General features: G+C 38.9%; 1 protein-coding gene across 1 annotated transcript in view; it reads left to right on the forward strand.

Annotated features, from left to right (window-relative positions):
* The first annotated feature begins 4,477 nt into the window (after nucleotides 1–4,477).
* The window catches only part of LOC101993901 (ATP-binding cassette sub-family G member 3-like), a 25,637-nt gene continuing 16,702 nt past the window's right edge, over nucleotides 4,478–13,412 (forward strand). Inside the window, exons 1-6 of the mRNA XM_026778476.1 lie at nucleotides 4,478–4,528; nucleotides 4,678–4,814; nucleotides 6,308–6,459; nucleotides 6,861–6,962; nucleotides 7,886–8,133; nucleotides 10,851–10,933. Of these exons, the coding sequence (XP_026634277.1) occupies nucleotides 4,478–4,528; nucleotides 4,678–4,814; nucleotides 6,308–6,459; nucleotides 6,861–6,962; nucleotides 7,886–8,133; nucleotides 10,851–10,933 (773 nt within the window). The remainder of the gene's footprint in view (nucleotides 4,529–4,677; nucleotides 4,815–6,307; nucleotides 6,460–6,860; nucleotides 6,963–7,885; nucleotides 8,134–10,850; nucleotides 10,934–13,412) is intronic.

Raw genomic sequence — 13,412 nt, forward strand, 5'->3', positions numbered from 1 at the left:
CATCAGGCTCCTGCAGAAGCTTCTGCCTCCTGCGATGGCTATATGGCTTCTCCCTGACTCCACCTACTCTTTCTCTACATCTCTGTTCAGATTCCTCCCCTTGGCTTTACTCTGTTAAGCCACTGGCTGAAAGCAACTTTATTCAATTAAAGCAACACAAATACAGAAACTTTTAACTTTAACATAGCAAGATAACATACAACAAAACAGTTATCAAGCAAGAATTATAGTTATAATATTTATATCTACTTTATCTTTTATCATAACTAAGAAAAATTATAACTATATATATTCTTTAAATCCATCAAAGACTCCAGAAGGAGATGATATTACCTAAGTTAACAGGAAGTGCAATGTAAGCAACTTACAAAACTCTAGAATTGACAGAGACATCTCACTGCCTGGACAGTCACCCAAAGTTCTTCTGTAACATTGGGCATACAATCTTCAGCCTACAGGCCCACATTATCCAGCAGACTTTTCCATGAAGCAAGAAATACAAAGATCTATTCTGCCTTGTAATGACAAAGTCTATCAGTTGCTTTCTTCTGTGTCCTGCAGAATGTCTGGCAGATTCTTACATGAAGCAGGAACCATGAAGGACCATCTCATATTTAGACAAGTTCAATAATCATTTTTCTGTGAGTCCTGAATGTCCAGTTCATACAGCATAACATCAAGCAGTCCAGCCAAGAATAGGTTCTTGCCCCAATGGCTAGCAAACTCTATAAGGAGCCTTTTTGATGCCCATCATCCTCTTGAAGTAGATTGGTGCTGCCAGGAGCAGATGTGTCTCATTGTCATGTAAAGTCCTAAGTTCTTAAAATATTTTAAATGCCATAATCTGTTAGTCTTTGAAAGGTTTGAAGAATATTCCATCTGAAATATATCTCTATACATCTAGAAAACCTAACTAATATGACTACTGTTGACTATTATAAATGATTATCTATTAACCTGTACTTCTTAATTATACATTAAATTTTTGATTGAGCTGCATAAACACAATACATTAATCAAGAGCAAAAATATGTATATATAATAATATTTACCTTAAATTTGTATCAATAGACTAAGATCCATACCAATACAAAGTATTCATCTCCAAAGCATACCCCCCTTTAAATGTAAACAAACATAAATAATCATTTAGGGAATTTTGGCATAGTTCTCTCCAAACTGCTTCCTGCTTTTTGTTGGACAAAGTAATTTTGGTCATTTACAGAGACAATTGACGGTGTCTGGGTCCATTAGTCAGAAAGGAATTCACAGATTCTCATCCTCTGTGGAAACAAAAGAAGAACCTCGTGTTCAAAGCAACAAATCCTTAGATCAAATTTTGAAGTCAAGATACCTTTAAAATCTATATGTTGGTTTAGTTTAGCAGCCCATACAATGAAATGTCTCTCTGTACTTAGCTCCTTTACAGTCAAAAAATTCAAAGAAAATACAATAATATACATAACCCATACTCTCTGCTTATATTCCATTTTTATATGGGTTATTTGCTTTTACTCTATTACTTTTTAATATTTACTTTTTTATCTTTACTCCTCTAATCTATCACTGTCTGTATTCTGGCTCTTGAAAGATTTTGTTTTATTTTTTAAAACCATTTACTTCCTTCTATAACTGTCTACATTCTTTTTCTTCTCTCCCCCAAGCCTATGTAAATTTATTCAACACTGTAACCCACTTAGAGGTATATATCTGTCTGAATCTGTCTTTATTGCATATTTGTAATTATTTTCTGACCAGGAGCACTTTTCTTAAATGCTAAGCAGGTATAACTAGGAGCAATTTTGAGGTCCTGCCTGTTGGCTCTCCCAGTCCAACATGGCTGAGGTATGTTCACTGCCTCTGAGAGCCATGCACATTGCCCCATTTTTAGGCACACAGCAGGTCTATGTTGCCATTAAGCAAGGTGTAACACTCTGCTCACAAATCCCATTTAAATGTTCCATAATCAGACCTCCCCAAAAGAGTCAGAGCTGGTTGTGCTGACAAATCAGAAAGCCACCATTTTTTAAAGAAGTTTCACAGTTTTTACTGCTAAAGCTGAGTCAGGAAACCCCTTATAGGAGCCACATCTCTGCTTTCAGTCAGGAAACAGAGCAAGAAGCTGTGTTAAACTCTGGTTTGTGTGTGTGTGTGTGTGTGTGTGTGTGTGTGTATGTGTCTAGAACTTCTTTCCAAGGTTTCTCAGATTTTATATGGGTGTAGTTGACCATGTTGGCATCAAATTGTTTGAATAGCCTCTGGCAACGTGTGTGTGTGTGTGTGTGTGTGTGTGTGTGCGCGCGCGCATGTGTTTGTGTGTCTGCCTGAATGATGTAACACATACATGAATACCATAAGACATCTTTGTCACAGGTCCATACTCACCACTCACTTTGTTTCTAAGGAGAGTCTGTCTTGTTCTTCTGATACCCTACACAGGTGACTGATGCTCCTGATCCACCTCCCATCTTTTTGTAATTACACCTTTTGGGGATTATAGATGCATTCCACTACATACAGCTTTATATTTGAGTTTCAGGGATTGAACCCAGGTATTAGGTGTGTGGCAAGTACTTTTCTCTGCTAAGAGTTCTCTTCAGTCTTTCATAATATTTTGATTTAAGAAATGTAGAGGGAATATGTGGATACTGTAAAAGATTGACTATTGTATAACCACCATAATAGTACACTTGATAATACCAGCCTCCTGAGATTCTTAGTGTTTACAGCAGCAGACTCACTCAAGCTGTTCCTCACTGCAGCATTTTAACAGAACATTAGGTAGTTCCTTACTCTGAGTACTTACTTACTTTTCATCTATAAAAATAAGGGCATCTGCTTACCTATAAACTCTATTCTTAACTATCAGTTAATGATTTGCTTTATATCCTTGGCCTTGTCATGACCACACTTATCCTCATTCTCCAAACCTCCTTTGTTGTATGTTTCCAGCAGGACTTGCTCAAGGTTTTGGTTATCATGTTTGAAGAGGATTGTTCCATAGTTCCGTGTCCCCATTGTCCTTGCTATTCCCTCACCTTACTCAATGACATTGACTGGTAAAATATGGTGCCAATTTGATCCGTAGACTATATCACCTTTTGGATTTATCTACGAGGATGAGTCATGAATTCTTTGATCCTGTGAAGTGTAAATAATGTCAATTTGAAAAATCTTAAAGGACTAGAAACCAAATATGAGTGAGTACATCCCATGTTCCTCTTTTTGGGTCTGGCTTACCTCACTCAGGATAGTGTGTTCTATTTCCATCCATTTGCATGCAAAATTCAAGAAGTCATTGTTTTTTACTGCTGAGTAGTAGTATATACATATACTAATATGTATATATTCCATACTCTCTTCATCCATTCTTCTGTTGAAGGGCATCTAGGTTGTTTCCAGGTTCTGGCTATTAAAAAAATGCTGCTATGAACATAGTTGAGCATTTACTTTTGTTGTATGATAGGGCATCTCTTGGGTATATTCCCAAGAGTAGTATTGCTGGACATTGAACCTATAATTCGTGATCCTAGAGAAGCTAAATAAGAAGGTGAACCCAAAGAAAGACATATAGTCAACCTCCTGGAGATTAACTTTCATCGGGCGATGAAAGCAGACAGAGACAAGAGACCCAAATTGGAACACCAGACTGAAATCCCAAGGTCCAAATCAGGAGCAGAAGGAGAGAGAGCACAAGCAAGGAGCTCAGGACTGCGAGGGGTGCACCCACATACTGAGACATTGGGGATGATCTATCAGGAACTCAACAAGGCCAGCTGGACTGGGTCTGAAAAAGCATGGGATAAAACTGGACTCACTGAACATAGTGGACAATGAGGACTGCTGAGAAGTCAAGAACAAGGACACTGGGTTTTGATTTTACTGCATGTACTGGCTGTGTAGGAACCTAGGCAGTTTGGATGCTCACCTCACTAGACCTGGAAGGAAGTGGGAGGTCCTTGGACTTCCCACAAGGCAAGGAACCCTGACTGCTCTTTGGGTTGATGAGAGAGGGGGACTTGATTGGGGGAGGGGGAGGGATTTGGGAGGCAGTGGAGGGGATAAGGCAGAAATCTTAAATAAATAAATAAATAAATAAAATCTTAAAGGAGTTAAAAAGTTCCTAATAAGGCAATGTGGAATTTTTGCTTAAAAAAATGTGTGTGTCTGTGTGCCTGTGCATTGTGTGTTGTATGTGTTCCAGTGTGTCAGTGTGTTGTATTTTGTATGTATTGTGTAATATGTGTGCATTTGTGTGTGTTGTGTAGTATGTGATGTTGTGTTGTACAGGTTGCCTATGTCTTGTGTTTCTTGGGAGACTGTGCAATAACTACTAAATTACTAGATATACTTCTTCTCCTGTCGCATCTTGCTCATTCCTTAAACATAGATTTCACTATGTCAGCCTTTGATTGTAATAAATCATTACCCTAGAATATGTGACTCGATAAAAAAACAAAGAGTAACTGTCATTAGCATGGGCTTCATGTCAAGTCTGACCTCTGCTTCTTTCTACTTACTTGGAAAAGTAAAATTTCCTTCTTCTCCCAGGTGCCCATCATTTTTCTCCTCAGGATAATTATATAACAAAATCTTTTATTGCTTGGACAAGCTCATTCTCCAAATGACAATGACCTTGGATGTTCTTGTTGATAATGATGGTCATTGTTGCTTTAGCCTAGATCTAAAGAGCTCAGGAAAAGGACCAGTATAGCAATGGAGTTGGTCACCGAGCATCCCATTTTGTTCTTGGATGATCCCACCACTGACTTAGACTTGAGAACTACTACTGATGTCATCTCGGGCCTGAAAATGTAAGTACCATAGGAAAATTGAGTTTTATTCACTTAATAACTGGTTGCTTGTGTGTATTTTTGGTACAAGAGATCCAGATGTAAGTAACAGAATGTGTTCTTGTTTATTATAAGGGAATTTAAATTAACAAGGAATACACATCAAGAGCAATGAGAAAAAAGAGTACTGTATGGAGGAAAACTCATTTGTTTTGAGGCAAAGCATGTTTGGTATGTCGGAAACATAAAGAGACCAAGTTGACCAGAACCCAGTGGTCTGGGGGTACGGAAAGTTGCTAGTGCATTGAGACACTACATACTGACTGGGTGACTTGACAGAAGTTAAATTTCTTACAGTTCTTAATCCTGGAAGTCAGATATTAATGTATCCACAGACTGTATTTACTGAGGCCTGGGTCACTGAGTTGTAGAGGGCATCTCCTCCCTCTTTCTGTGTCTGTGCGTTGACCTGTTTCGTTAGGACACCCTAGTTTCCAATTATATCCACGTTTTATTTTCTTATATGTGAAGTCTTCAACAAATGAGTCTTTAGAAGGATACAATTCAGCAATCCACATTCCTAGTTAAAGTGAGGGGTTTGGTTGGTTGGATGTAGATTGCCTAGACCCCCTGGGCCACTGTAAGTACTAATGTTTTCCATGGCAGGGGATGGATGTGAGAAGGCTTCTGAGTTTAGAGCAGAGCAATGCATCATAGAAAAGGTTCTGCAGCTGAACGATGGGGATGTAAAATGTCAGCAGGAGGCTGAGATGTAGGGTTTCCTTATTTTCACACCAGTTTTAAGCACTGTTTTTGGTTATTGGTGCTCGTACAGATTTTATGAAATGGTAGTTCAGCTTATTTTTTCCTATCATGGAATTAAACCAATGATCAATCCCAGGATTGACCCTCTCTAATTGATTACTTGTTCCATTGCTAGACCTTTTAAACCTTATCAACAGAGGGAGGGAAATTATATTAGAATCACCTCATGCTGATATTGTGAAAGTTGAAATGAGATTATTGCTGAAGTGTTTAGAGGGAGAGCAAGTGGTTAGGAAAGTGAGTCACATCAGAGAACAGTGAACACCAATTCCTGAAAAGGCTGGTACCTGATTGAGGGGAATTGTGCTTACAGTCACAGTTGTAGTGTTTGCTCTGTCACTGGTTCTCAAGCCTGAGTGATGTTGTCAGTCACATGGGCAGCCTGTTCATGAATGGATTCTCTGCACTGACTCCCAGGTACTTCGGTACAGTGTCCAAGAAGACTGCTCAGGGATCTACATAGTAACACTTGAGTGAACTACTGAATTCCCCAACTTTGGGAGTCCTAGTCTTTTAAATAAAAGCTTTAGCTTGGTTTCTCTATCAGGTGCATAATACAAGTGAGATGAGGTATTTTTAGGAAAATTCAAGCTGAAATGGAAACAGAGAGTACAATTTCAGGAATAAAATATTTTGTCAAGAATCTCAAAATTCTTCTGTCCAGTGACTTTTCCTTTCTTTGAACTTAGGATGTCTAGGAGGGGACGGACAATCATCTTCTCCATTTATCAGCCCCCATACTCCATCTTCAGACTGTTTGACAGCCTCACCCTAGTGGCCTCAGGAAAAGTCATGTTTCACGGGCCTGCACAGGAGGCTTTGGAGTACTTCAAATCCGCAGGTATGGCTGGATTTGCTGTGAGAGCTCCTTCAGTCATGGGATCTGGAACAGCACAGGGGTTCTTAGGAATGCTGCTTGGTCCTCAGGCAGACTTACTGTGTGTGGGCTTCTCCCTTTGATTTACCTAATTCAAATGATTCTTTCACAGGAAGATTTCACATGTCTATGCCTATGTCTAGTCTAGGTCTATGACCAAAAACATATGTATATGATACATATTGTACACAATAGAGACTGTGAAGCAGAGATCATTGCACTAATGTAAGTGTATATATAATAGGAAAGGATAAGTAGTGGGGGAAGAGAAAGAAAAAGAAGTTCTTAGATTCTGTCTCCCCAAACTTTCCTGTGCTTTGGAAGAGGGTCCTTACATTTGTGATCTTGGTCTGCCTTTTTTGTAGGTTACAACTATGAGTCTCACAACAACATTGCAGACTTTTTCCTGGACATCATTAATGGAGGTTTCTCTGCTCTACTAGACACAGAGGAAGATGGCCATGAAGGTATGTGAGTCTTCTAGAGTCTCAGATTTTTGCCTAGTTGATTTCATTAAAACATAACCATGTGTCTCATTAGAATATATATTTTATATTAATTAACTGTCCTAAAATTAGCTAATGGACATTGGTATTAGTTAGTGTTGGGCGTTTCTTTTATTTAGTGTACAAAAAAAATTTGCATGATATTGTCACAAGGGAAATTTTGGGTTAAAAGTAAATATCCCTCTTGTCAAGTTATTCCTTCTACTGTTTTAGATATGGTGTGCTTACATAGACAGACTGGCCTAAATGTGTGTTCTTTCTTCCTCACCTGTCAAGTGTAGGTATTACAGAACTATGTCACTATACCTTCCTTTGTTTATAGCATTAGATACTTGGCAATTTTATATTTGCATATACATTTGCATATATATTCACTTGAAGCAAATAGCAGAAAACAGACTTTTATGTTAAAACATACAGATCCATCAGAGAAGGAGGCCTTTGAGAATTGGGATCTGGTTTGGAAAAGGCCATTCGGTTTGTTGTACCCATGGGGTAATGACAATAGTCAGCTCACTTTTCTACTCTGTAAAGAATTATCCAAGAGTAATATTTTTATTCTCAAAACATGATGGGCTGAAGATGTAGCTCAGCTCGGAGAGCACTTGCCTAGCACACACAAAGCCTTGAATTAGGTTCCTAGCAGTACATAGCAGAGTATGAAGATTCATGCCTGTAATTGCAGCACTTGAGACAGAAACAGGAGGACCTGGAGAAGTTTAAGGTCACCTTCAGCTTTCATAGAAACTTTACAGGCTGTCTAGCTACATGAGATTGTCTCAAAGAAAAACTGACACATAATTTATGTTATTCATAAAAAGTGTCTCAGAAAAATCAGATAAATTATTGTCTGTTTCTTGTCTTTATTCTCCTTTATCCCAAAGTCGAGAAAGATAAAGAGCTTTCCGAGAGACAGCACCAAGTCAGAGAAAACTTAGCCAATATGTATGCCCAGTCTTCCTTATACAGAGAAATGAGAACTGAACTAGATCGACTCTTGGGGGAACAGAAGTCAGGGAGGAGCTCAGCCTTGGAGATCACGTGTGTCACCCCTTTCTGGTATCAGCTTGGATGGATTATCCACCGTTCATTTAAAAATATCAAGGGTTTTCCACGGATCATTATAATTAAGGTAATCTGATGAGTTATTTTAATTGTATTGTGAAAAACTCACATGGGAGCAATATGTTTCTGAGTCAGTCTACTGCAGGGCCACACTTATCTTTTGCCCCTTCCATGTGTTTGTCATCTCCACTCTGCCTGGCATAGAGACATATCCAATAAAGCAAGTAGACTGCTATTAAGGTTTTACTTATGGAAAAGATTTTTAGTGGCATTTTTTTATTAATAGGAACTGTAATGACTAATCCAAGTAGAAGACTTAATTCAGGAAATGACAAAAAGAAACTCAGCACACCTGGGAGTCTCACACCTGTCTGCTTTATTTCACCAGTGCATCCTACAATTTAAAGTCCAGGAATGAGTCAAGGAGGAAAAGGCCTTTTCCTAATGTAGCATTCCTTGTGAGGGGGTGGATGGTAACTGGATAAATAGGAAAAACTGTAGCCTGTCAGATGAGAGAATGGACTTGGAGAAGGTTTAAGCAGAGAAGGGTGGAGATGACTGGAGAGGGAAAGGACGGTTGATCTGTGGTTGAAATCATGTGGTGAGGAGACAGGGTCATAGAACAGCTCTGAGGGAGCCTGAGCATCCACTGCCTGAGATGAGCCAGCTGCAGAGTGCTGTTCCCTCATCAGGAGTCCAGAGTGTGAAAGCAGCAGCTACTCCAAGAGTGCAGCTCACACACACACACAGTAACTGGACTGAACAGTGCTCTTCCCTGTCAGCCAACTGGAACTGGGAGGAGGTGAAGTTCTACTTTTCTTTAAACTGGCTCTGTAACAAGGATCAGCATGACTTACGATTTTGTTGTTTTAACCTCAATATCACACATATATGTGGTTCTTTCAGCTCATTGGACCACTGCTTTATTCAGTTATATTTTATTTTATGATGATGTTGATTCTGTGGTGTTAGTGTTTGATCCTGGCCCAGGCCATGACCATTAAAGGGCAATCCCTCTACTGTGACCTACATCCCTGTCCCTGTCCAACCAGAATTTATAGTCAGTTCTGCTGTAAGTGTTCTGTTAGTTTATTCTCAGGCATTTAGTTTCTGTTGAATACTGAAAGGTCATGTACTGTTGACTTTAATGAACACCACTTACTTCTTAACATGTGAGCTGCCCTTCTCATATTTTAATGTTGCTTTCTTCTCTGTGTGTATGTGAATATTCTGACCATTTGAGTTATAATGTCAACTGCTCCAAATACTTTGTTCTTTATACGTTGGCATTTGTGTCATAAAAGGGGAGCATTTTTATGTCACATTTTTTGACAACAAAAAATTGATATGATTTGGAAATGGGTGAGTTACATTCATTAAACTGATTATTCATTGTTTAATACTGAGGCAGTATCATAAGGTAAGTAGCGTATGTGTTTATGTCTATGTGTGTGAGTGTTTTAGCAAATTGCAATTAGGAATTAAAGACTATTTTTTCAATTTTTATTTATTTATTTTTTGTATATGAGTATTTTGCCTGTATGTTTAACTTTTCATCATGTGCATGCCCACGGTGGCCAAAAGAAGGCATCAGATCCTCTGAAACTGGAGCTACACATGGTTGTGAAGGATCATTAGGGTGCTGGGAACTGAATCCCAGGTTCTCTGCGAGAGCAGCAAGTGCTCTCTTAACTGCTGAGCCTTATCTCCAAGCCCTGGGATTTTGGTTTCTAATTTATCAAGTTACATGTTAGAGTGCTTTCCTTAGATCATAATATTCTACTTCTAAAACATTATCAGAGCAATAATGGAGTCTTTCAAATAAGTTGCAGCATCATGTAGTCTTCCTCCTTTACTAAGTGAAGTACCATTTAAAGCCATTTTAACCCAAAACAAAACAAAGCGGTGCAGGCTTCTTGTGATTGTCTGCACAGACTGAGTAGATGGAGTAGATGAAGGTCTGGAAGAGCTGGCCGCTTGGATGAGACTTGAGCCCAAGGTGGTCTGATTAAGGCTGATGGAGCATCAATCACTGATATGATGGTCAAGGGGAGCATGGAGGGACCCAGAGGACGCTGTTTGAAAACTTTGGTGACAGCAATGGTGCTGGTTCCCACACAGGCACAGAATTCCCTGAGGTGACACAGGTGAGGACCAGCTCACCCCTTCTTAGCACACAAAATCCCATTGCTGGGAACTGTGTTGTGAGTCATTTTTAATTTCATTATTTGGTTTGCACTCGAGGGGATTAGCATCTATTGTATGTTGTGAGGGCTCTGCCACTGAGCTTCCCTTCTGGCCTGGGTGCACTATAAGAGTAAAGAAATCATGAACTAATTTGAGCCACTTGAAGTAGAAAACTGCACATGTTCGCTGGCACCAGAGCTGAGATCTCAGTTTAGGTGAACACTTTCTGTCTCCTAACTGTGTTTGTTCCCTAAGCTCCCCAGGTACCTGCATTCTCTCCCACCCTGTATCATCCAGGTTTTAGTACCTGAACTGAGTCCTTCACTGTCCATTCCTGCTGGAGCACTGGGAGAAGTCTTAGCTTTTCCAGAGTCTACTATTGGAGCCTCAGATTGCAAAGAACTTCATTTTCAGTTTAACATACAAGCAGTCTAGTAACACATGTGTTTTGTATTCTTCTAGGAATTCTGGTTAAAATATAGTGTTTATCTCACTGGAGAGATCTAATCAGGAAACCATATATCTTAAGATAATCAGCAGTGTGTAGAATACTACTTTCCTCTAATGTAAACTTCCTCCCTGTATTTTTTTTGAAAGGCAACTATCACAGCCATAGTGGCTATCATTTTGGGTACAGTTTTCCATGTCCTACGAAATGATTGCACTGCAGTCCAGGGAAGGTAAGAAATTGAGAAAATGCTGTTACTTTGATCAAGCTTATATAAATCCATCAAGAATTGTAATTCATGATAAGAACAGAGTTATGTTCTATCATGTTGTAGAGTGTACACTGAAGGATGAATGGAAGAACTCACTTTTTCACATATGTTTGTGTGTAGATAGTATGAAACTATACACTCCACACATTTCACACTTTACCAGTTTTATTGTATGGAGTAGCTTCATGTTATGCGACTATCACCACACTTGATATGTAGGTAATTTTTCATCTTTTTTAATGGAATCCTGCATTTCTGAAAGAATACTCCCCACGCTACTCTTTCCTGATTCCTGGCATCAACCATTTTATTTTCTGTCATTGAACATGACTAACGTGGGAACCCTCAATTGGAGTCACATAAGTATCTATGTTCTGCTGTTGTTTTGATGTGGGTTTTGTTTCTTTGGGCTGTCTTCTTTCCATTAGTGTAATGTCCTCAGGACTCCTCTAAGTGTGGCATGTATGGGGATTCCTTAGGTTCTGTAAGGCAGAATAATAATCTATTTTGTGAATATGCCAGGTTGCTTCCCATTCATTGTGGATGAAAATGTGGTTCGCTGTCATCTTTGTCTACTATGAACCATGCTGCTGAGCCTGAAAGTCCATCTGTTTGAGCTCTGGCATTTTGCTCTCTAAGGTAGAAAGCTAGAGTTGCCAAATCATAGGCCATTGTGTTAATTGTTTGAGGAACTGCTATCCTGTCTCAAACTCTACTGTGCTATTTTAAATCCTCACCAGCACAACACAAGGGCTTCAATATGTCCACATCCTCACCCAAACTTATGTTCTTTCTTGTTTTGGATAAGATATCTAAGAAAAATAAATCACATTCCATTGTATAGTTTATGAAGTGTCTGTATAAACCATTTTTTTTTCATTTTAAGATGGAATGTTTCCTTTTCACTCCAAGATTATTTATTAATTTATCTAGTATATGTATGTGTGTGAGCATGTGTGTTCTACACCAAGCACATGGAGGTCAGAGGACAATGGAGAAGAGCTGATCCCCCCACCACAGGGGTTTCAGGGATTATACTCAAGGACAGCAGTCATCACAGCTGCTGAGCCATCTCACTGACCCTCAATTTTTCTCTACTAAGTTATAAGTTTTTTTTTTATTTCTAAGATGTGAATTTCCCAACAGATAAGTGATCCACATATATTTCTTCTCTTTTGAACATTTTAAAATTCTGTTTATAATGTTTTAACTTAAATTTTAAAATCAAGGCATTTTCAAAATATATGTGTTCGGTTGATACAACATCATTTATAAACAAATGTCTTTTAGCAGCTGTTGCTCCTTTCTCAGACATCAAACAATTCAAAGACAACACACTAACATAGAGTATCCAAATTCTCTGTGTATTTTCCATCATCATGTGACTTTATTTTAAACTCAATTTTTTTTTTATTTTTACTTTTTGGTTTCTTGAGACAAGGATTCTCTGTGTATGTTTGCTTGTCCTGGTACTCACTCCGTAGACAGGCTGTCCTTGAACTCCCAGAGATCTACCTATCTCTGACTCCCAAGTGTTGGGATTAAAGGTATGTGCCACCACATCCAACTACTCTATTTTTTCTTTTTAGAATTTTATTCTTTTTTTTTCTCCTAAGCCTACATATATTTTTAAACACACAGTAAACTGTTTAGAGGTTTTCTTCAACTTTGAATTTATCTTTACTATGTATCTCTCTTTTTCTAACCACATGAGTCTTTAACTTACTAAGCGATATGGCTAGGATTAAAGCCATGGATTTGATGACTGGATCCTCCCATTCCTTAGCTTCTTTCTGAGAGTCTAGCCTCATGGCAGAGGTACTGGCCAGAGCCATGTTTATTGCCACAACTCTGGCATTTCAAGGTCCCTTCCACAACCAAAAAGTATACAGTCAGCTTTTCATCAACACTATTTAAGTGTTTCACGACAGGATCTTTTAAAAGAGCTGCAAAAGCTGACTCAGGAGGCCTCTCTAAAATGAGAGTGTTTGCCTCTAGCAAGCAAAGTCCACCCAAGAAAGTGCTGCTATCAGGAAGCCATGTTTAACTCTATTCTTTTCTATCTAGAATAGCTTCCCAAGCTCTCTCAGGCTTTTAAGTGGATTTGATCAGCCCCACTTCGGCACGGCATTCTATTGACTGAGGTTTCTGTCCTGCCAGGTCCCACCGTCATTAAGTTCCAAAGAAATCACACAGAGATCTACATTAATTATAAACTGATTGGCCTAGTATCTCAGGCTTCTTATTAACTCTTTTAACTTATATTAGCTCATAATTCTTGTCTGTATTAGCAACGTGACTTGGTAACATTTTTGGCGAGGCAGTCACATCTTGCTTGCTCTGTGTCTGGCTTCCTCTCTGTCTGGGTGACAACTGCAGACTGAAACTTCCTTCTTCCCAGAGTTCTCATTGCCCTGCCTATACTTCCTGTCTAGCTACT

The sequence above is a fragment of the Microtus ochrogaster genome, unplaced genomic scaffold (assembly GCF_000317375.1).
Source record: "Microtus ochrogaster isolate Prairie Vole_2 unplaced genomic scaffold, MicOch1.0 UNK174, whole genome shotgun sequence".
Classification (NCBI taxonomy): Eukaryota; Metazoa; Chordata; class Mammalia; order Rodentia; family Cricetidae; genus Microtus; species Microtus ochrogaster.